The sequence below is a fragment of the Oncorhynchus kisutch genome, linkage group LG6 (assembly GCF_002021735.2).
Source record: "Oncorhynchus kisutch isolate 150728-3 linkage group LG6, Okis_V2, whole genome shotgun sequence".
Taxonomy (NCBI): Eukaryota; Metazoa; Chordata; class Actinopteri; order Salmoniformes; family Salmonidae; genus Oncorhynchus; species Oncorhynchus kisutch.
The window spans coordinates 38,588,401-38,613,020 of NC_034179.2; the positions used below are offsets into that span (position 1 = coordinate 38,588,401).

The 24,620-nt window shown below is 47.2% G+C and overlaps 1 protein-coding gene across 6 annotated transcripts in view; it reads left to right on the forward strand.

Annotated features, from left to right (window-relative positions):
- Window positions 1-24,620, forward strand: part of LOC109892812 (rab GTPase-binding effector protein 1) — a 39,432-nt gene that overhangs the window by 6,121 nt on the left and 8,691 nt on the right. For 4 of the 6 annotated variants that reach the window (XM_020485603.2, XM_031826706.1, XM_020485601.2 and 1 more), the window contains exons 3-12: window positions 6,694-6,918; window positions 7,269-7,432; window positions 7,720-7,839; window positions 8,126-8,261; window positions 8,419-8,597; window positions 12,532-12,639; window positions 21,965-22,267; window positions 22,380-22,532; window positions 23,973-24,077; window positions 24,366-24,482. In XM_020485603.2, the coding sequence (XP_020341192.1) occupies window positions 6,694-6,918; window positions 7,269-7,432; window positions 7,720-7,839; window positions 8,126-8,261; window positions 8,419-8,597; window positions 12,532-12,639; window positions 21,965-22,267; window positions 22,380-22,532; window positions 23,973-24,077; window positions 24,366-24,482 (1,610 nt within the window). The remainder of the gene's footprint in view (window positions 1-6,693; window positions 6,919-7,268; window positions 7,433-7,719; window positions 7,840-8,125; window positions 8,262-8,418; window positions 8,598-12,531; window positions 12,640-21,964; window positions 22,268-22,379; window positions 22,533-23,972; window positions 24,078-24,365; window positions 24,483-24,620) is intronic. The other 2 variants (XM_020485604.2, XM_020485605.2) reach the window with 1 other exon arrangement.

A 24,620-nucleotide genomic window follows, 5' to 3' on the forward strand; every position in this document is an offset into this window, starting at 1 on the left:
GCGAGGAGGAGGAGGAGGTAGTAGGCTACGCGGAGGAGGAGGAGGTAGTAGGCTACGCGAGGAGGAGGAGGTAGTAGGCTACGCGAGGAGGAGGAGGTAGTAGGCTACGCGAGGAGGAGGAGTAGTAGGCTATGCGAGGAGGAGGAGGTAGTAGGTTCGCGAGGAGGAGGAGGTAGTAGTAGGCTACGCGAGGAGGAGGAGGAGGAGGAGGAGGTAGTAGGCTACGCGAGGAGGAGGAGGAGGAGGAGGAGGTAGTAGCTACGCGAGGAGGAGGAGGTAGTAGGCTACGCGAGGAGAGGAGGAGGAGGTAGTAGGCTACGCGAGGAGAGGAGGAGGAGGAGGTAGTAGGCTACGCGAGGAGGAGGAGGTAGTAGGCTACGCGAGGAGGAGGAGGAGGAGGTAGTAGGTAGGGCTCCGAGGAGGAGGAGGAGGAGTGGTAGTAGTAGTAGGCTACGCGAGGAGGAGGAGAGGTAGTAGGCTACGCGAGGAGGAGGAGGAGGAGGAGGAGGAGGAGGAGGAGGAGGAGGAGGTAGTAGGCTACGTGAGGAGGAGGAGGAGGTGGTAGGCTACGTGAGGAGGAGGAGGAGGAGGTAGTAGGCTACGCAAGGAGGAGGAGGAGGAGGAGGTAGTAGCTACGCAAGGAGGAGGAGGAGGAGGAGGTAGTAGGATACGTGAGGAGGAGGAGGAGGAGGAGGAGGAGGAGGTAGTAGGCTACGCGAGGAGGAGGAGGTAGTAGGCTACGCGAGGAGGAGGAGGTAGTAGGGCTACGCGAGGAGGAGGAGGATGGAAGGTATGTAGGCTACGCGAGGAGGAGGAGGAGGTAGTAGGCTACGTGAGGAGGAGGAGGAGGAGAAGGAGGAGGTAGTAGGCTACGCGAGGAGGAGGTAGTAGGCTACGCGAGGAGGAGGTAGTAGGCTACGCGAGGAGGAGGAGGAGGAGGTAGTAGGCTACGCGAGGAGGAGGAGGAGGTAGGGCTACGCGAGGAGGAGAGGAGGTAGTAGGCTACGCGAGGGAGGAGGAGGAGGTAGTAGGCTACGCGAGGAGGAGGAGGTAGTAGGCTACGCGAGGAGGAGGAGGAGGAGGAGGAGGAGGTAGTAGGCTACGCGAGGAGGAGGAGGTGGTAGTAGGCTACGCGAGGAGGAGGAGGAGGAGGTAGTAGGCTACGCGAGGAGGAGGAGGAGGTGATGGAGGAGGAGGTGGTAGTAGGCTACGTGAGGAGGAGGAGGAGGAGGAGGAGGTAGTAGGCTACGTGAGGAGGAGGTAGTAGGCTACGCGAGGAGGAGGAGGTAGTAGGCTACGTGAGGAGGAGGAGGAGGAGGTAGTAGGCTACGCGAGGAGGAGGAGGAGGAGGTAGTAGGCTACGTGAGGAGGAGGAGGAGGAGGAGGTAGTAGGCTACGCGAGGAGGAGGTAGTAGGCTACGCGAGGAGGAGGTAGTCGGCTACGCGAGGAGGAGGAGGTAGTAGGCTACGCGAGGAGGAGGAGGAGGTAGTAGGCTACGCGAGGAGGAGGAGGAGGTAGTAGGCTACGCGAGGAGTTGGAGGTAGTAGGCTACGCGAGGAGGAGGAGGAGGAGGTAGTAGGCTACGCGAGGAGGAGGAGGAGGAGGAGGTAGTAGGCCTACGCGAGGAGGAGGAGGAGGAGGTAGTAGGCTACGCGAGGAGGAGGAGGAGGTAGTAGGCTACGCGAGGAGGAGGCGGTGGTAGTAGGCTACGCGACGAGGAGGAGGACGAGGACGAGGACGAGGAGGTAGTAGGCTACGCGAGGAGGAGGAGGAGGAGGTAGTAGTAGGCTACGCGAGGAGGTAGTAGGCTACGCGAGGAGGAGGAGGAGGAGGAGGAGGTGGTAGTAGGCTACGCGAGGAGGAGGAGGAGGAGGAGGAGGAGGAGGTAGTAGGCTACGCGGAGGAGGTAGTAGGCTACGCGAGGAGGTAGTAGGCTACGCGAGGAGGTAGTAGGCTACGGTAGTAGCCTAATAGGAGAAGGAGGAGGTAGTAGGCTACGCGAGGAGGAGGAGGTAGTAGGCTACGCGAGGAGGAGGAGGAGGTAGTAGGCTACGCGAGGAGGAGGAGGAGGAGGAGGAGGTAGTAGGCTACGCGAGGAGGAGGTAGTAGGCTACGCGAGGAGGAGGAGGAGGAGGAGGAGGTAGTAGGCTACGCGAGGAGGAGGAGGAGGTAGTAGGCTACGCGAGGAGGAGGAGGAGGAGGAGGAGTGAGGTAGTAGGCCTATGCGAGGAGGAGGAGGAGGAGGTAGTAGGCTACGCGAGGAGGAGGTGGTAGTAGGCTACGCGAGGAGGAGGAGGTAGTTAGGCTATGCGAGGAGGAGGAGGTAGTAGGTTACGCGAGGAGGAGGAGGAGGTAGTAGGTTACGCGAGGAGGAGAGAGGAGTATAGGTTACGCGAGGAGGAGGAGGAGGTAGTAGGCTACGCGAGGAGGAGGTAGTAGGCTACGCGAGGAGGAGGTAGTAGGCTACGCGAGGAGGAGGAGGAGGAGGAGGAGGAGGTAGTAGGCTACGCGAGGAGGAGGAGGTAGTAGGCTACGCGAGGAGGAGGAGGTAGTAGGCTACGCGAGGAGAGGAGGAGGAGGTAGTAGGTTACGCGAGGAGGAGGAGGAGGAGGAGGAGGTAGTAGGCTACGCGAGGAGGAGGAGGTAGTAGGCTACGCGAGGAGGAGGAGGAGGTAGTAGGCTACGCGAGGAGGAGGAGGAGGTAGTAGACTACGCGAGGAGGAGGAGGAGGAGGTAGTAGGCTACGCGAGGAGGAGGAGGAGGAGATAGTAGGCTACACGAGGAGGAGGTAGTAGGCTACGGTAGTAGGCTACGGGAGGAGGTAGTAGTAGGCTACGCGAGGAGGAGGAGGAGGTAGTAGGCTATGCGAGGAGGAGGAGGAGGTAGTAGGCTACGCGAGGAGGAGGAGGTAGTAGGCTACGCGAGGAGGAGGAGGTAGTAGGCTATGCGAGGAGGAGGAGGTAGTAGGTTACGCGAGGAGGAGGAGGAGTAGTAGGCTACGCGAGGAGGAGGGGAGGAGGAGGAGGTAGTTAGGGCTACGGAGAGAGGAGGGGGGAGGAGGAGGTAGTAGGCTTACGCGAGGAGGAGGAGGTAGTAGGCTACGCGAGAGGAGAGAGGAGGAGGTCAGTAGGCTAACGCGAGGGGAGAGGGAGGAGGAGGAGGTAGTAGGCTACGCTATAGGAGGAGGAGGGTAGTAGGCTACTGAGGAGGAGGAGGACGGAGGTAGTGGTAGGCACTGCGCTGGAGGAGAGGATTATGCGGTAGTAGTTAGTAGGCTAACGCGAGGAGGAGGAGGTTAGGGTAGTGCTACGCGAGGAGGAGGAGGAGGTAGTAGGCTACGCGAGGAGGAGGAGGTAGTAGGCTACACGAGGAGGAGGTAGTAGGCTACGCGAGGAGAGGAGGAGGAGGAGGAGGAGGAGGTAGTAGGCTACGCGAGGAGGACGGTAGTAGGCTACGCAAGGAGGTGGCAACCTTTAGGTAGTAGGCTACGCGAGGAGGAGGAGGAGGAGGAGGAGGAGGTGGTATAGTAGGCTACGCGAGGAGGAGGAGGAGGAGGAGGAGGAGGTAGTAGGCTACGCGAGGAGGTAGTAGGCTACGCGAGGAGGTAGTAGGCTACGCGAGGAGGTAGTAGGCTACGGTAGTAGCCTAATAGGAGAAGGAGGAGGTAGTAGGCTACGCGAGGAGGAGGAGGTAGTAGGCTACGCGAGGAGGAGGAGGAGGTAGTAGGCTACGCGAGGAGGAGGAGGAGGAGGAGGAGGAGGTAGTAGGCTACGCGAGGAGGAGGTAGTAGGCTACGCGAGGAGGAGGAGGAGGAGGAGGAGGTAGTAGGCTACGCGAGGAGGAGGAGGAGGTAGTAGGCTACGCGAGGAGGAGGAGGAGGAGGAGGAGGTAGTAGGCTATGCGAGGAGGAGGAGGAGGAGGAGGAGGTAGTAGGCTACGCGAGGAGGAGGTGGTAGTAGGCTACGCGAGGAGGAGGAGGGTAGTAGGCTATGCGAGGAGGAGGAGGTAGTAGGTTACGCGAGGAGGAGGAGGAGGTAGTAGGTACGCGAGGAGGAGGAGGAGGTAGTAGGTTACGCGAGGAGGAGGAGGAGGTAGTAGGCTACGCGAGGAGGAGGTAGTAGGCTACGCGAGGAGGAGGTAGTAGGCTACGCGAGGAGGAGGAGGAGGAGGAGGAGGAGGTAGTAGGCTACGCGAGGAGGAGGATGGTAGTAGGCTACGCGAGGAGGAGGAGGTAGTAGCTACGCGAGGAGAGGAGGAGGAGGTAGTAGGTTACGCGAGGAGGAGGAGGAGGAGGAGGAGGTAGTAGGCTACGCGAGGCGAGGAGGAGAGTAGTAGGCTACGCGAGGAGGAGGAGGAGGTAGTAGGGCTACGCGAGGAGGAGGAGGAGGTAGTAGACTACGCGAGGAGGAGGAGGAGGTAGTAGGCTACGCGAGGGAGGAGGAGGAGGAGATAGTAGGCTACACGAGGAGGAGGTAGTAGGCTACGGTAGTAGGCTACGGGAGGAGGTAGTAGGCTACGCGAGGAGGAGGAGGAGGTAGTAGGCTATGCGAGGAGGAGGAGGAGGTAGTAGGCTACGCGAGGAGGAGGAGGTAGTAGGCTACGCGAGGAGGAGGAGGTAGTAGGCTATGCGAGGAGGAGGAGGTAGTAGGTTACGCGAGGAGGAGGAGGTAGTAGGCTACGCGAGGAGGAGGAGGAGGAGGAGGAGGTAGTAGGCTACGCGAGGAGGAGGAGGAGGAGGAGGAGGTAGTAGGCTACGCGAGGAGGAGGAGGTAGTAGGCTACGCGAGGAGAGGAGGAGGAGGTAGTAGGCTACGCGAGGAGAGGAGGAGGAGGAGGTAGTAGGCTACGCGAGGAGGAGGAGGAGGAGGTAGTAGGCTACGCGAGGAGGAGGAGGAGGAGGTAGTAGGCTACGCGAGGAGGAGGAGGAGGAGGTGGTAGTAGTAGTAGGCTACGCGAGGAGGAGGAGGTAGTAGGCTACGCGAGGAGGAGGAGGAGGTAGTAGGCTACGCGAGGAGGAGGAGGTAGTAGGCTACACGAGGAGGAGGTAGTAGGCTACGCGAGGAGGAGGAGGAGGAGGAGGAGGAGGAGGTAGTAGGCTACGCGAGGAGGAGGTAGTAGGCTACGCAAGGAGGTGGCAACCTTTCTCATGTTGAAAACATTTCTACTGATCTGCGTGCCATTATGATATTCATATGCACATTTTTGTGGAACAGTTTAATTTAATTTTAATAAAGTTTAGGTACTGTATCTCAATCATTGTCATGTGGTTAATCAAAATTCTATCCAAATTAAAATGATACAAACCTAAAAAGTAACTTAATGCCAACTATTTAAAAATAGCCTACATAAAGGCAACAAATAAAAACATTGCAGCCTGCAGGTAGAAAATATTCAGATTTTAATAAAATAATCCTAAAAATCACATTGTTGCAGACACGCCATGCGTAGCCGAACTTGAAACATTCTTTCAACTTGGGTCTGGCCTGAAGCTTGTGCTAACACACTTGCAACGTTGTATAAAATATTCTGGGCCCTGAGAATTTCCAGCTCCAGTGAGCTCGGGACAGACACAGCTGTAGGCTATTTGCTCAATGGATAAGTTTCCACTGGATCAGAGCATGCCATTTTTTCCTGTCTCGCAGAGTGGGTATTGAAAGATTTTTCAAATACATTGAAGAAATATTGACATTCTCAATGGATGTAAAAATAAACTTTGTTTTCTTGCTGTTTGAGGGGAAGAAAGCTCCACAGCTCATTAGTTGTGGTGCGTTAAGCCAATCAGAAATACTATCAGATCCTCTAATGAGAACATTTATATGCCTACTTTTGCGTGCAGGCCAGGTAGCCTATAGGCCTACTTCTATGCGTAATCAGGTGCGTGTCCTTATTCAACATTGACAGGAGCGAGCGCACCAAACAAAAGACAATAACTAAATTGACAGCTCGTAAATGGAATGAAATAACCCAAAACTTGTTTCTCACAAGTGTAGCATAGGTTGTGCACTCTGCAAACTACATGTCAACTCTGAGAATGAATAAATGACGAATAATAATATATTGAATGCATTAACAGAAATTACCGTAACCAAACACATTGCCTATTAGAAGTGATAGGAAATAATGTATATCACCAGTATTATATTTACCGTTATGTAATGGAAAATTGATAGACACTAACAGTCAAACGCAAACAATTCGCATGTTATGAAACAATGAATGTGCACCACTTGTTTGGAGAGAGATGTGCATCTTAGCCACACTCTCCTTCTTGGACTGCCATCCCCACGGCCTTTGCAATGGAGGTGAGCGCTATTTGGTCGGTAGTCAGAACTGTATTTCCCCCTAGCGGTCATATGCAGGACCATATCTGAATTGTGATTTCACGTCACTTAATTTTTTTTTTACAAGATTTTTTAAAACGTTTGATCATTGAACTAGGGATGTTGACTATCATGCCATTTTGCTAATTGTAAACTCCCAACTAATTGTAAGCTTCATGAATATGGTAGAGGGAAAGGGGGATACCTAGTCAGTTGTACAACTGAAATGTCTTCCGCATTTAATTCAACCCCTCTGATTCAGAGAGGTGCGTCGGGTTGCCTTAATCGACATCCACGTCTTCGGCGCCCGGGCCCTAGTCTCCTGGAACATATCCGGCCTTATCTTGGGGTAACTCTCTTGTATTTTCCTCAGTTCCTCAATTTTCTTCCCCAGAGGAGCTGAAGAGCCAGGCAGCGTCTCTGGAGGGGGCCCAGTCGGAGCTGAGTCGTGTCCAGGCCCAGCTGGAACAGGCCCAGGCAGACATGGAGAACATCAAGGCAGTGGCCACTGTGTCAGAGAGCACCAAGCAGGAGGCCGTTGACCAGGTCAAGGGACAGTGGCAGGAGGAGGTGACCTCCCTACAGGCCATCATGAAAGGTAGCTAGGCGAACTCTACTTTGCATCCTCTGGCTTTCATTTTGCCATTCAGTATCTAGTTGGTGACACTGTTGGAAGGCTTTCAGAAAAGCTGTAACCCATGTAACATTTAGTCTAGTCTAGGCCTTCATAAAAGGCAGTCATTCATTCTGTTACAGCCTTGATGACGTATTATCTTAGCCTGACACGCAGACATTAAAATAGAATAGGATTACAATTCTGTGGCTAAATAAGTTGAGTTGAAGAGTTAAGCAGTGATAAGCCTGGTTGCAAATGAACTGCTACGCTTTACACTGAGGATCAGTTTCAACACAGTACCAGTCAATGCTCACCTCCCCCCCTCCCCTCAGACACAGTGCGTGAGTACGAGGTGCAGTTCCACCAGCGCCTGGAGCAGGAACGTGCTCAATGGAACCAGTACAGGGAGGCGGTGGAGAGGGAGATGGGCGAGCTAAGACACCGCCTCTCAGAGGGTGGACAGGAGGAAGAGAACTTGGAGAACGACATGAAAAAGGTAGGCTGGTTTCACACCTGGGGTGGGGGTGGTCATCAGAGTACATGTTTCCTTTTGTCAGGGTTGGGGTCAATTCCATTTCAATTCAGGAAGGAAACAGAAATACCAATTCCAAATCAATTTTCTTATAGAGAAGCGTTGATGAGAATTATAATTTTAGATTACTTCCTGAATTGACTGAATTTAAATGGAATTGAGCACTTTTGTTTTAGATTCGACTTATTTGTCTGTTTTGATTCAAGGTCAATAGAGTTGGACTTGATTTGAATGTCTTTTTTCCCCCCAAGGCTCAGGAAGGTGCAGAGAAGCTGCGTTCGGTGGTGATGCCCATGGAGCAGGAGATGGCAGCTCTGAAAGCCAAGCTGACAATGGCAGAGGACAGGGTAAAGGAGCTGGAAGCCTCAAAGGTTAGTCAACGGGGACTGGAAAGGAAAATGGATGCTGTGGAAGTTAGACTTTTACAATACAAAAACTCCATGATGCTAATTTTATTAACAAAACAATGTTATCCATCCAAAATGTCAATTGAGGTATGGGTTATATCCTTTGCAAAGGAACATGTTTTTGTGTTGATTATTTATGACATTTATAGGGAAAACTGTCTGAAGTGATACAGAGGGGGGAAAAAATTCTAAAAATGTCTTGCAGTTGAAATATGTCATATGAGTTAGATGACAAATTTTCAATCTGTAGGTAAAGGAGCTCAATCATGTCCTGGAAGCAGAGAAATCCTGCCGCACAGACCTGGAGATGTACGTGGCGGTGCTCAACACTCAGAAGTCTGTCCTTCAGGAGGATGCAGAGAAACTACGTAAAGAGCTCCATGAAGGTGACTCACTTGTAAAGCTTTATTCAAATGCATGCTGTAAAACTTTAGGAAAAAAAGATGAGACTTCAATACAAGAGTACAGCACAGTATTCTTTCTCTTTACCTCCACTTCTCTCAATCTCCCCCACCCCCTTTTCTAAATGCCATATTTTCTTAGTTTGTCACCTGCTGGAGCTGGAGCGGCAGCAGCACAACCAGCTGAAGCACACGTGGCAGCGGGCCAACGACCAGTTCCTGGAGTCCCAGAGGCTGCTGATGAGGGACATGCAGAGGATCGAGAACGTGCTCTCCTCCGAGCAGCTCCGCCAGGTGGAGGAGATCAAGAAGAGGGACCAGGTACGCACACTAACGATAAATTACCATTATTTTTTACAGAAGTGCTAGAGCTGGGTGATATGGACTTAGTCATATTGTGATGAATGTAACTATTTTGCTTGATTACAAATACGACGATAAAAATAATTCTTAATGGACCGTTACTTTACATTAGCGGCAGGGCTCTAGACAAAATGCTTTCAGTGCCAAGTAAGAACTGATTGTAGCCTATGTTGAAAAAGTAAGCTATTTCATCTAACATATCCAGGGAATGCATGATTTTACATTTTGATGGGCAACCTGGCAAAATAAAATCCAGAAATATCAGATTTATTTTTGGATCTTCAGAGAATTTGCCGACATCTTGCTCCCGAGTGGCGCAGTGGTCTAAGGCACTGCATCTCATTGCAAGAGGTATCACTACAGTTCCTGGTTTGAATCCAGGCTGTATCACATCCTGCCGTGATTGAGAGTCCCATAAGGCGGCACACAATCGGCCTCGCCAAGTAGGCCATCATTGTAAATAAGAATTTGTTCTTAATGGACTTAACTAGGTTAAATAAAGTAAGCTACAGTGGCAAGAAAAAGTATGTGAACCTGTTGGAATTATCTGGATTTCTACATAAATTGGTTATAAAATTTGATCTGACCTTCCTCTAAGTCACAACAATATTTACACAGTGTGCTTAAACTAATAACGCACAAACAATATGTTTTCATGTCTTTATTGAACATACTGTGTAAACTTTCACAGTGTAGGGTGTAAAAACTATGTGAACCCTTGGATTTAATAACTGGTTACCCACCTTAGGCAGCAATAAACTCAACCAAACAGTCAGGAGGAATTTTGGACCATTCCGCTTTACAAAACTGTTCCAGTTGAGCAGTATTCTTAGGATGTCTGGTATGAACCGCTCAAGGTCATGATACAGCATTTTAAATTGGGTTGAGGTCAGGACTCTGACTGGGCCAGTCCAGAAAGCGTATTTTCTTCTGGTGAAGCCATTCTGTTGTTGATTTCCTTCTGTGTTTTGGGTCATTGTCCTGTTGCATCACCCACTTTGGCAGACAGATAGCCTTACATTCTCCTGCAAAATGTCTTGATAAACTTGGGAATTCATTTTTCCGTTAATGATAGCAAGCTGTCCAGGCCCTAAAGCAGCCCCAACCATGATGCTCCCTACACCATACTTTACAGTTGGTTTTGATGTTGGTGTGCTGTGCCTTTTTTTCTCCACGCATAGTATTGTGTTCCTTCCAAACAATTCAACTTTAGTTTAATCTGTCCACAGAATATTTTGCCAGTAGCGCTGTGGAACATCCAGGTGCTCTTTCACTAACTTCAGACGTGCAGCAATGTTTTTTTTGGACAGCAGTGGCATCTTCCGTGGGATCCTCCCATAAAACACCATTCTTGTTTAATGTTTTACGTATCGTAGACTTGTCAGAGATGTTAGCATGTTTCAGAGATTTCTGTAAGTCTAGCTGACACGCTAGGATTCTTCTTAACCTCATTGAGCATTCTCCGCTGTGCTTTTGCAGTCATCTTTGCAGGACAGCCACTCCTAGGGAGAGTAGCAACAGTGCTGAGCTTTCTCCATTTATAGACCATATGTCTTACTGTGGACTTATGAACATCAAGGCTTTGAGATATTTTTGTAACCCTTTCCAGCTTTATACAAATTAACAATTCTTAGATCTTCTGAGATCTCTTTTGTTTGAGGCATGGTTCACATCAGGCAATGCTTCTTGTGAATAGCAAATTCAAATTTTGTGAGTGTTTATTAGGGCAGGGCAGCTCTAACCAACATCTCCAATCTCGTCTCGTTGATTGGACTCCAGGTTAGCTGACCCCTGACTCCAATTTTTGGAAAAGTTAGTAGCCTAAGGGTTCACATACTTTTGTGTGAATGTTTAAACATAGACAAAAATAAACTAACACACAAATTATTGTAAACACACTGTCTATTGTTGTGACAAATATGACACATTTATGCAGAAATCCAGGTAATTCCAAAGGGTTCACATACTTTTTCTTGCCACTATATTATTCCCCACCTCAAAACACTTAGCTAGATTGCTAACTCTGAATCCAATATTGCTGCTATATTGATTGATTTATCAGTAAATGTAAACTCATGTCGTACAACAACTTTCCAGCGCTAGACCTAGGCTACTTGATGTAGCTCGTTTTTCCTAGCCACCATGCTAATGCATTGCTTTCTCTTTGGGGTTTTACGCTGGGTTTCTGTGTAAGCACTTTGTGACAACTACTGATGCTTGGGATTTATAAATAAATTAGATGTAGTCCTATTAACTGCAAATGGCGCGTTTGTCTCTGCTCCACTCCAAGGGTGTTTATTCACTATGTAAATAAACACCCTTGCACAGAATAACTTTTTGCGGCTCCGCCATCTTTTTATTTTTGATAGAGGTTAGGTTTTCCAGCTAAGCCTTCTGGCCTACTCTACGTGACATAGGAAAGGTACCTGAAGTTGAAACGGGGTGGAACACCATGGAATCGTCTGGTGAAGGAGAGGTAAAGTATGAGGAACTAGGAGCCCGACCAAGGGGCCAAACACAACCAGAACCATTTGAGCTACCAGTTGAACCAGCAGATAGTCATAAAAGACCAGCTGACTGAAGGAGCAGTTGGGGTACCATAACCACACCCAACCATGGTAGCCCTTTTCCAGCAACTTTTCACCTGCCTTGAGAGGAGGGATGAATTCACTGATTTGCGGTGCGCCATCCCACCGCTGCCACCATATGTCACGTAGAGTAGGCCAGAAGGCTAAACTGGAAAACCTAACCTCTATCAAAATAAAAAGATGGCGGAGCCGCAAAAGTTATTCTGTGCAAGGGTGTTTATTTACATAGTGATTCCAGAAGAAAAACAACAGTACTGCCATCAAAAGTATACCTGATGGGGACAGCTTAAAACAATGCTGCCCTATCCACAGCTCAATCCAAAATGCCTTCCTCAATGAACTGAAAGAGAGGCTCCTTTTGTAGGGTTGCCCCTCCCAGCAGAACAATTAACACTAATTAATTAAGCAGTTACCTATTCAAACCAACATTTTCCATTCAACTAAACATACTAAAGTATACACATTGCAACATATTTTTTATGAAACAATATCCCAATATAACATATACAAAATCATATCCCTACTGACATGGTGTCTTTTAATATGCCCATTTACATTAACGAGCCATTCGGGACAGGCACTACAAAGTCAGCCCGATTCCCTTAGCTCTGGTCCTTATCCAGCATACCCGGAAGCTACAGTGATGGAGAGAGGAACAGAACCAAACCATGAGTATAATAAACATTACTTACATTAAACATGAATGCTTATCTGTATATTCTTTATACCATAACCGGGTTATTGATGGGAGGTAAGTGTGAAATGTATGTACTAAGATAGGGACGTTAACTTATGTGTCGACCCACATTATTAACGTAGCTGATAATGGAGCAGGGAGCGTGTGTGCATGTTAGTGTACCAAATGCTGCCTGGGGCCTGTGACGGACTTCTCCGTCACAGTGCCATGAACTCCATATTAAGAGGTAAGAAATAAATGATATACTCCCAGAATGCTGTGACTTATCAGACGTACAATAAATGCTTCAGTAAGAGGAAGGCAATGTTGTTGTTTGTAATTTTTGGTTTATCATCCCAGGTTTAACTCACACCCAGAGTCAGAGGGGTGTGTGTGTGTGGGGGGGGGATGTGTTTGACCGTGCAAGGGTGAATCAGACGTTACATGAGAAATAGAGTAAATACCGTGTCAGCTTGACAGTGTACTGACATTTATCAACAGGATATTGTGCGCTTATGGGAATGCAAGCCAGTTGATAAGGTAGAAATACCCTGTCAAAGTGTAACTTTGTTTACAAGTCGTATTTACATGCTCAGACTATTTATTGACATTGTTTGCTTCCCCCCAGGAGGAGGATGATAATGAAAGGATCATCCAGGCTAAGGAGCAAAACGAGGAGGACGGGACAGAAACCGAACCTTTAGAAGACTCATTTCTTGGGCTCAGTACTGAAGAGGTAGGGATATGACATCACCAACACCTTACCGAGAGCACATTACCCCAGACACACATGATTCTCTGAGGTCAACCGCTCCATAAAACATTCTCGTTCATATTGTATATGTGACCCACCACCTGGATTCCGTCCAATGCAACAAAATTTTAAATAGTGTTTTTTACATTGTATAAAAGTAGACGGGCTACAAAATGGTATACTGAACAGAAATGTAAACGCAACAATTTCAAAGATTTTCCTGAGTTACAGTTCATATAAGGAAATCAATTTCATCTATGGATTTCACATGACTGGGAATATAGATATGCATCTCTTGGTCACAGGTGGATAGCTTTAAAAAAACATGTATCTGGTGTGACCACGATTTGCCTCATGCAGTGTGACACATCTCCTCTGCATAGAGTTGATTAGGCTGTTGATTGTGGCCTGTGGAATGTTGTCCCACTCCTCTTCAATGGCTGTGCGAAGTTGCTGGATATTGTCGGGAACTGGAATGCGCTGTCGATCCAGAGCATCCTACACATGCTCAATGTGTGACATATCTGGTAAGTATGCAGGCCATGGAAGAACTAGGACATTTTCAGCTTTCAGGAATTGTATACAGATCCTTACGACATGGGGCTGTGCATAATCATGGTACAACATGAGGTAATGGCAGTGGATGAATGGCACGACAACGTGCCTTAGGATCTCGTCACGGTATCTCTGTGCATTCAAATGTCCATCGATAAAATGCAATTGTGTTCGTTGTCTGTAGTTTATGCCTGCCCATACTATAACCCCACCGCCACCATGGGGCACTCTGTTCACAACGTTGACATCTGCAAACCACTCACCCACACAACACCATACACGCGGTCTGTGGTTGTGAGGCCGGTTGGACGTACTGCCGAATTCTCTAAAACAACGTTGGAGGCGGTTTATGGTGGAGAAATTAACATTAATTTCTCTGGCAACAACTCTGGTGGACATTCCTGCAGTCAGCATGCCAATTGCACGCTCCCTCAAATCTTGAAACATCTGTGGCATTGGAGTTGTGTCACAATTGCACATTTTAGTGGCCTTTTATTGCCCCCAGCACAAGGTGCACCTGTGTAATGATCTTGGAGTTTAATCAGCTTCTTGATATGCCACACCTGTCAGGTAGATGGGTTATCTTGGCAAAGGATAAATGCTCACTAACAGGGATGGAAACAAATTTGTGCTCAATTTGAGAAAAGCTTTTTGTGCGTATTGAACATGTCTGGGATCTTTTATTTCAGCTCATGAAACATGGGACCAACACTTTACATGTTGCGTTTATATTTTTGTTCAGTATATATCATACACTGCAGTTGAGAAACAATGAGAAAGTAATTCTGCTTTTAAAATTGATAAACATCTAACACCACTTTTGATAAAATAGCCTGTGAATGTTTTGGTACAGCTACATGAAGTAGTCGCCTGGAATCAGTTTCATTTTATCAAAAGTGGGGTGTGCCTTCGTAAAAGTTCATTTGTGGAATTTCTTTCCTTAATGCGTTTGAGCCAATCTGTTGTGTTGTGACAAGGTAGCGGTGGTATACAGATAGCCCTATTTGGTAAATATTATGGCAAGAACAGCTCAAATAAGCAAAGAGAAACGACTGTGCATTATTACTTTGACTGACTTATGTCTTACTGTGGAACATTTCATTAACTTTGAATGTTTCTTCAAGTGCAGTCGCAAAAAAACATCAAGCTCTATGATGAAACTAGTTCTCATGAGCACTGCCACAGGAAAGGAAGAACCAGAGTTACATCTGCTGCAGAGGATAAGTTCATTAGTTACCAGCCTCAGAAATTGCAGCCCCCAAAAAATGCTTCAGAGTTCAAATAACAGACACATCTCAACATCAACGGTTCAGACGAGACTGAGTGAATTAGTCCTTCATGGTCGAATTGCTGCATAAAAACCACTACTAAAGTACACCAATAAGAAGAGACTTGCTTGTGCCAAGAAACGCAAGCAATGGACATTAGACTTGTGGACATCTGTCCTTTGGTCCGATGAGTCTAAATTTGATATTTTTGGTTCCAACCGCTGTCTTTGTGAGACGCAGCGTAGGTGAATGGATGATCTCCACGTGTGGTTCCCACCGTGAAGCATGGATGAGGAGGTGTGGGGTGCTTTGCTGGTGATGCTGTCTGTGATTTATTTAGAATTCAAGGCACACTTAACCAGCATGCTACCACAGCATTCTGCAGCGATAAACCATCCCATCTAGTTTGCGTTTAGTGGGATTATCATTTGTTTTTCAACAGGACAAGGTGCTATTTCATAGTTTTAATGTCTTCACTATTATTCTACAATGTAAAAATAAAGAAAAACCCTTGAATGAGTAGTTGTGTCCAAGCTTTTGACTGGTAGTGTATGTGATTGACGATGGTGTCAATATTGGAGAGGTTGGCCAGAACCTTGGGCAGGAGGGAGTTGATGTCATGGACACGGGCTCCTGGGTGTCAGTGGCTCTTGGTCCGTCAACACAGACTGTAGGCAGGCCAAAATCTCTCACCATCAAGATGCCCACAATGATGGTGGTTGTGATGGAATCCAATGGAGAAGGAAGAGGGGGAGCAGGATGGGACTGCCTCGGGCAGGGCGGATGAAGGCTTCGAGCCAAGCCAGCCAGACTTTTCGCACCCGCAACAGCAGATGGTGTCGGAAACCCCAGCAAGGTGGAAGATGGCCCGAAACCCTTCAGCAGGTCACAGACTCAAGACAGAACTGTGGTGGCCGTGAGGGAGGGTGCCACAGGGAGGCCGCCGGCTGATGGTATACTCCCAGGATCCATGCTGACTCCTGGGGCTGGTAGGTCCGTCTCAAGTGGGCCAAAGCTGTTTGATAGCTGGATCGGGTAGATGAAGGGTGGCCAGACTGCCTCCCCGATCTCCTACGCCTTGCGAGTGTCCAGTCTCCCATGGGCTGCAAAATTGAGGTTGACATCTGTCTGTTGGCTTGGGACAGATCACTGCCGCCCGACTCATCGACAGCTTTGCAATAGGAGGCATTTATAACTGTGATTGGGTTTGCTTGGGCTACAGCGAGTTCGATGTACTTAGAAAGCAGATTATCCTTTTCTTGCAGCCGGAGGATCTCTTCCTCTCAGCCTCTTGGTGGTGCATTTAGGGCAGACAAATCCTTGTTAATTTGTCAGTTCGACCTTATCTTCACCTTGTGATTGTGTGGAAATCATCTCGCACCTAAAGCATTTGTGCCCAGCTGTGGATAACAAACACCGGTGGGCTAGCACTGCTAGCGTTAGCTTGCTCAGTTTTTTTATGAATGCTAGCAGCTAACTGCTACTTAACACTAGAACCGCCTGGCCTTTCAGCATATTAGTACCCGCTAGAGAACGTTGCTGGGCGTCTCCTTTAGCATATGCATCAGATGCATATCAACTAGCAAGGTGCGCAAACACGCTTGATAAATAGTCTGTATTGTAAAGGATGAATTGCATAAAGGAACATTTGTGGAAATATATAGATAGGTTTTGTATAGTTCTAAGTCCTAGAAAAAACCTAGGCCTATAACACATGTTTGTTTCCCTTACACGAAAAACATTTGTGTAATCCATTTGATCAACTTTATTTATATTTTATTATTTTTAATTCCTTTTTATCCCCAGTTTCGTGGTATCCAATTGTCTCATCGTTGCAACTCCCGTATGGACTCGATAGAGGCGAAGGTTGAGAACCGTGCGTCCTCCGAAACACAACCCAACCAAGCTGCACTGCTTCTTGACACAATGCCCACTTAACCCGGAAGCCAGCTGCACCAATGTGTCGGAGGAAACACCGTGCACCTGGCGACCGTGTCGGCGTACACTGTGGCCAGCCCGCCACAGGAGTCCCTTGTGCGCGATGGGACAAGTACATCACTGCTGGCCAAACCCTCCCCTAACCCGGACTACGCTGGGCCAATCGTGCGCCGCCCTGTGGGTCTCCCGGTTGCGGCAGAGCCTGGACTCAAACCCAGAATCTCTAGTGGCACAGCTAGCACTGCGTAGCAGTGTGCCTTAGACCACTGTGCCACTCGGGAGGCCCTTTGATCAACTTTATTTGTAGATTCGATTAGTAATAGAGATATTGTAATTCATTAAAGGCCTGTTACAGCTTATTTTGACGAAGTAGAAACTAAAAAGATGATAATATAACCAGTCAGGTGCGCAAGTGAAATTATTTGCTGTATTCCTGAACAAAAGTACCAGTGCATTGACAATTGTAAAGAATGAATTTCATAAAGATATATTAATGACAAGATACAATCAACAAATGACTTTTTTTTATCAGACACTGTATTGTGCCCTTATACACCGGCCCTTATGCATGTTTCAATCTGGTCTTCTCTTTATGCTTCGGGTCCACAGTCAGCACACAGCTTCGGGGCTGCCGACGTGTGCACCTGCCGATGTGACATTTTCGTATTTTTCTAGAGTGGTAGCTGTGGTGCTTGGGGAAGAGGGAGAGCAGGACCTGCTGCCTGCTTGGCGGCTGTAGTTTCTTTCTTGTTGTTCATGTGGTTCTCACGAAGCTCACATGCCAGATCCATGATGAAGTCTCTCCAGCTGACTGTCTTGTCAAGGCATTGCTTGTACAACATGTGCGCGTTGAAAACAGCCATGTCGAGCACTTTGTAGAACACTGCTACAGGCCAGCGGCTAGTATCTTCTTTTACAGAGTACAGTCTTGCCATCTCGTCGAGTGCATCCACACCAACCTATAAAATATAATATAGGTTAGAATAATATTAATGTAATAAAAGTAGATAATATTTGGTGTTTGGCAAATGGAAAGGCTATCTGTATATGGCAGATGGCAACAGTGGGATGCAAGGTGCTTAGGATCCAAACACTTTAGTTCATTTTGTATCTGTACACCACAAGTATTGCTTTACCACTCTCTCTCACTGATGTACAGTACAGCTCCGCTGGTATGTTTTGCAATCAACTTGTCTGCCAGGGAAATTGATGTGAAGAAGTTGTCCATGGTCACCTTTCTGCCTTTGCCCATTTTGTAAGGCTCCCAGTTTTAAAACCACAGTCTGTCACTCACCCGCTGGCATGGTTTAATCTTTCCTGTAAAATGGCACTGAGCTTTTGTTGAGCTTTTTTCTCTCCTGGCTTGTAAGAAGCAAAGAAGAAGCAATCTCCAATGTGCTGCAACATCTGCATGTCACATAATCAAAAACATGTTAAGTGCACTGGCAATTTGTGTCTTTGCGTGATGTGTAAGGCCAACTCTCTGAGAATATTCTGCGCTCTTGTCACACAAATGCTTACTTACAGGCTTTAACCAACAGTGCAAAAAAGGTTTTAGGTGAACAATAGGTAAGTAAAGAAATAAACACAACAGTGGAAAATAACAGTAGCGAGGCTAGTTAGTCGGACTGATTTGAGGTAGTATGTACATGAATGTATAGTAAAAGTGACTATGCGTGTATGATAAACAGAGTAGCAGCAGTGTAAAAGAGGGGTGGGGGGGCACACAATGCAAATACACTGCTCAAAAAAATAAAGGGAACACTAAAATAACACATCCTAGATCTGAATGAATGAAATATTCGGGCGGGCCAGTCCATAGCATCAATGCCTTCCTCTTGCAGGAACTGCTGACACACTCCAGCCACATGAGGTCTAGCATTGTCTTGCATTGGGAGGAACCCAGGGCCAACCAGCATATGGTCTCACAAGGGGTCTGAGGATCTCATCTCGGTACCTAATGGCAGTCAGGCTACCTCTGGCAGGCACATGGAGGGCTGTGCGGCCCCCCAAAGAAATGCCACCCCACACCATGACTGACCCACCGCCAAACCGGTCATGCTGGAGGATGTTGCAGGCAGCAGAACGTTCTCCACCGCGTCTCCAGACTGTCACGTGCTAAGTGTGAACCTGCTTTCATCTGTGAAGAGCACAGGGCGCCAGTGGCGAATTTGCCAATCTTGGTGTTCTCTGGCAAATGCCAAATGTCCTGCACGGTGTTGGGCTGTAGTAAGCACAACCCCCACCTGTGGATGTCGGGCCCTCATACCACCCTCATGGAGTCTGTTTCTGACCGTTTGAGCAGACACATGCACATTTGTGGCCTGCTGGAGGTCATTTTGCAGGGCTCTGGCAGTGCTCCTCCTTGCACAAAGGCGGAGGTAGCAGTCCTGCTGCTGGGTTGTTGCCCTCCTACGGCCTCCTCCACATCTCCTGATGTACTGGCCTGTCTCCTGGTAGCGCCTCCATGCTCTGGACACTACGCTAACAGACACAGCAAACCTTCTTGCCACATCTCGCATTGATGTGCCATCCTGGATGAGCTGCACTACCTGAGCCACTTGTGTGGGTTGTAGACTCCGTCTCATGCTACCACTAGAGTGAAAGCACCGCCAGCATTCAAAAGTGACCAAAACATCAGCCAGGAAGCATAGGAACTGAGAAGTGGTCTGTGGTCACCACCTGCAGAACCACTCCTTTATTGGGGGTGTCTTGCTAATTGCCTATAATTTCCACCTGTTGTCTATCCCCTTTGCATAACAGCATGTGAAATTTATTGTCAATTAGTGTTGCTTCCTAAGTGGACAGTTTGATTTCACAGAAGTGTGATTGACTTGGAGTTACACATTTTTGCAAATGTATTAAATACACACTTTATTTACATAAGTATTCAGACCATTGGCTATGAGACTCGAAATTGAGCTTAGGTGCATCCTGTTTCCATTGATCATCCTTGATGTTTCCACAACTTGGAGTCCACCTGTGGTAAATTCAATTGATTAAACATGATTTGGAAAGGCACACTCCTAAGGTTCTACAGTTGACAGTGCATTTCAGTTCAAAAACCAAGTCATGAGGATGAAGGAATTGTCCGAGACGACAGGATTTTGGCGAGGCACAGATCTCGGAATGGTACAAAAACATTTCTGCAGCATTGGAGGTCCCCAAGAACACAGTGGTCTCCACCATCCTTAAATGGAAGAAGTTTGGAACCACCAAGATTCTTCCTAGAGTTGGCCTTGGTCAGCGAGGTGGTCAGGGAGGTGACCAAGAACTCGATGGTCACTCTGACAGAGCTCTAGAGTTCCTCTGTGGAGATGGCAGAACCTTCCAGAAGGACAACCATCTCTGCAGTACTCCACCAATCAGTCCTTTCAGGCCAGACGAAGCCACTCCTCAGTAAAAGGCACATGACAGCCCGCTTGGAATTTGCCAAAAGGCACCTAAAGAACTCTGATGAAACTAAGACTGAACTCTTTGGTCTGAATGCCAAGCGTCACATCTGGAGGAAACCTGGCACCATTCCTACAGTGAACCATGGTGGCAGCATCATGCTGTGGGATGTTTTTCAGTGCAGGGACTTGGAGACTAGTCAGGTTTGAGGAAAAGATGAACAGAGCAAAGTACAGGGAGATCCTTGATGAAAACATGCTCCAGAGAGCTCAGGACCTCAGACTGGGACGAAGGTTCACCTTCTAACAGGACAACGACCCTAAGCACATAGCCAAGACAACGCAGGAGTGGTTTTGGTACAAGTCTCTGAATGTCTTTGAGTGGCCCAGCCAGAGCCCGGACTTGAATCTGATCTAATATCTCTGGGGATATTGAAATATAGGCCTAGGTAAGTTATGGTATTAAGACTAAACAGGATGTGCTCTTAGGCCTACAGCTCAATGGTGGTTATAAAAGGCAGCTATCCTTAGCCTACTAATGATAATGACATTACTTATTATTATTATTATAAAAATATTATTAATAGTAATAATGAGATCAAGAAAAGAGCGTTATAATTTTTCGGACAATTTGGAACAGTGTAAGCAACACTAGATAAATTATAAATAATACTAGAGGCTGTTCTAATGAAAGAAAGTAAAGCCTTTTGCAGAAAAGCAAAGATTAAAAACAGCCAATTTTGTGAAATTATTTACTTGATAGGTCGTTGCATGAGGCTTGGTGCTCACTGAATCTGTAGGCTATTAAACAAACACTCAAACAGCCAACAGAAGCAGGATCTGTCTTACATCTACAGAAGTATTGTTGATTCATAAAGCCAGGCACATTTAAGTTAGGCTATTGATTGCAGACTTAAGTTGTGGTTTCTTCTCTCTTCACTGCTGCCTCCGCCTAATTTTTCTCAACACCAATATGCTGGTTAACTTTGCTATTAGGCACATCGCAACATGGTCTAGGAAAAGGCACTTCAGAACCGCGGACAGCAACCACTATCAAACACTGGGGAAAGCGCATTTGTTATTAAATAGTAATTTTATTAGTGTGGCACCATTGCAATTATGTAATATAAACCATATAGAATTTTAGTAACAGTTGTCTTAATTGTGATGGACTGTGCCATCCCCAGGCCTCCACAATGGATTAGTCCACTGGAAACCTCAAGGAGCAACAACGGCTCAGCTGTGAAGTGTTACACCACACAAGCTCACAGAATGGGACTGCTGAAGCGCGTAAATAATCATTGGTTGCATCACACTACAGACTTCCAAACTGCCTCTGGAAGCAACGTCAGCACAAGAACTGTTCGTCGGGTGCTTCATGAAATGGCTTTCCATAGCCGAGCAGCCACACACGCCTATGATCATCATGCACAATGCCAAGTGTCGGCTGGAGTGGTATAAAGCTCGCCGACATTGGACTCTGGAGCAGTGGAAACGCATTCTCTGGAATGGAGGAATAATGGTCTGGGACTGTTTTTCATGGTTTGGGCTAGGCCCCTTAGTTCCAGTGAGGAGAAATATTAACGCTACAGCATACAATGATATTCTAGAAGATTCTGTGCTTCCAACTTTGTGGCAACAGTTTGGGGAAGGCCCTTTCCTGTTTCAGCATGACAATACAGAAATGGTTTGTCGATCGTTGTGGAAGAACTTGACTAGCCTGCACAGAACGCCAACTGCGAGCCAGGCCTAATCTCCCGACATCAGTGCCACGACCTCACTAATGCTCATGTGACTGACTGGAAGAAAGTCCCTGCAGCAATACAGCATCTAGTGAAGAGCCTTCCTATAAGAGTGGAGGCTGTTATAGTAGGAAAGGGGAGACCAACTCCATATTAAAGCCCATGATTATAGAATGAGATGTTCGACGTGCAGATGTCCACATACTTTTGGTCATGTAGTGTATGTAGGTGGAAGTCAAGATCCGATTCCATGTGCTTTTTTTTTGCTGTTTACACATTAGGGAATAGTTCAGATAGTAATCAGATATGCAAAAGATCTGAATTGGGCTTCCAGTGTAAATGCAGCCTGAGGTGCTACTCATCTACTTCTCGTCATTACAACCACTCTCTTACTCCCTCTTTTCTCCTCCAGCACCACAGTGCCCACGGCTCCATGTACTCCTTAGACACAGACCTGGTGGCAGGGGGCCCCTTGGACTCCTACAAAGACTGCCTGCGGAGGGTCCAGTCCACAGACAGCCTGGGTTCCTCTCCCGGTCTCCAGGGCCTGGGGGGCCACAACCATAAGGCTAAGTCGGCCAGCCATCTGGACGAGTCCGACTTTGGGCCCCTGGTGGGGGCGGACTGCGGGGCCTCTGAGGGCCTGGCGGGCTTTGGGGACACACTATCGGTCAGCTCCATCCAGCTGACGGCCGGCCACTTCCTCCTCACCAAGGTCTTAAATCAACCTTTATTATACTTTCATTTATTGCGTCGGTAAAATGTATAGTTTTTTTTTTTTTACATGCAGTTTTAAGTAATAATTTAAGTAATTTGATATGATCCAGGACCAGGAGAAGGCCATCAAGGCCATGACACCGGAGCAGGAGGAGACTGCCTCGCTGATGTCCAGCATTTCTCACGCCCCCGACACCGCCTTCCTTTCCCCATCAGGCTACCGGTTGGTCAGCGACCAGGAGTGGAACCTGCTACAGCAAGAGGTCAGACAGTTTTCATAGTGTTTTGGTTCATTTAAATTGTATGATGTTTTCGTTGGGCTTTGTTTTCCAGTTCGATATTGTACTCTAAACCTTGTTTACATGGTAACAGTTGTTGGCTTGTAATTCCATATTCACATTGGTTCAAAATCACCACTAAGTACCACTTATTACCAAGCAGGGTTTCCGTTAGGAAAATGTGGTGCCGGGTATTTGACAGGCAGTGTTTTAATTGACCGGGTATTTGAGAAATTGACCGGACCATATGCATTGGGTGCTTAACCTGATTAGGGCGTCCACTCACAGTGCTCAGAATGACAGAAATCCCATTTAGATTATGGTAATTCATATTAACAGAACATACCCTCGCCCACCTAGACAAAAGGAACACCTATGTGAGAATGCTGTTCATTGACTACGGCTCAGCGTTCAACACCATTGTTCCCTCTAAACTCATCACTAATCTGAGGACCCTGGGTTTAAACACCTCCCTCTGCAACTGGATCCTGTACTTTCTAACAGGCTGCCCCCAGGTGGTGAGGGTAGGCAACAATACGTCCTCCACGCTGACCCTCAACACTGGGGCCCCTCAGGGGTGTGTACTTAGTCCCCACCTGTACTCCCTGTTCACCCACAATCCCAAAAACATTTTTTTCACATAAGTGCACAAGACGGTAGGCTACAGCGCAAATGTTCATTCCATAATGCAATTAGCTGGAAAACTCTCAAAAGCCAACTGCACATGTGAGCGGTTTGTGACAGAGCGAAAAATATCTATTTGAAATTTAGAGGGGAGATCTAATATGCAACAACCAGCATGGGTTGCTAATATGACTAGGATTGTGCTTTGGGCTACTGGACAATGAAAGAAAGTTTATATAAAATGATTACTTTCATGGATATGTTCTGATTTTGGCTAGGCTGCTTTGAAGCAAGGTAAGACTTGACTCATATGTAGTAAAACCATTTGCTGTTTGAGATGCAGCAGCAGCTCTTGCACTGTCTGACAGATTTTATACTCAAAGGTACCATGTGTATGCTGCACACGTGCCAATTTCATTCCCCTAAATTCTGCAATTAATAATTAATTAGTCCGATAAGCATGATGTCAAATGTATTTCCATCAATGAATAGGCAAAAAATCATTATTTTGTCTCCTGGACAATTTGTTTGGCGCCGATTTGATTAATCAGCTCTTCAATTTTTTTATCGGCCAGAAGCCGATAGGCTAAAAGGCTATTACCGGCTAACGGAGAAATACAATGTAGGCTAAGTGTTGAAATGGTACTGTAGAATAAAGTAAACAATCTTCACACTGCTATGAAATGTGTACAGTTTAGTCTGCACTCATGGACAGCCCACAGTTTCTATATACATCTTTCTCCTAGACGTATTTACCATGTGGTATTCCTCCTAAGTGGTTTCTTGGCCGTCTGTCACTAGGTGAAGAACGCAGGGAGGAAGTTGGGCCGGCGGTGTGACATGTGCTCCAACTACGAGAAACAGCTGCAAGTCATCCAGGGCCAGGAGGCAGAGACACGTGATCAGGTAACTCCCTCCCTGAGACTCCATTACAGTTGGACTTTCTGAAATCTTTACTAAATGCCAAGGATACTTAAAGGGAAGGTAAATCTCAAAATCAAAGTCCTTTATTATAGTTTATAGATAAATGTGATCTTTAGTCTTTCCATATTCAATGGCATATGTTGTGTGGCTATATGAATTCGAATAAATATGTCGACAAGAATCCTAAATGAATATAAAATATTTGCACCATCTGATTTAGTGTGTTAACTGGTGCCGATCTCTCCCATTCATTTCTCTGGTACTTCTCAGGTAAAGAAGCTCCAGGTGATGCTGCGGCAGGCCAACGACCAGCTGGAGAGAACCCTGAGTGAAAAACATGAGCTGGAGGACTCTATGAAAAAGGGAAACGAGGAAACCACTGCCAAGGTCTGTCCTGATTACACACACATACGCACAATTCAGAGTTCTTATGCAAAAAGCGTTAAAAAAAAGTAATCTTTATGCATAGCTCTTACGTTGTTTGAGTAGTTAGTTATAATCTTCAAAGAATGTACAATGCTCCCT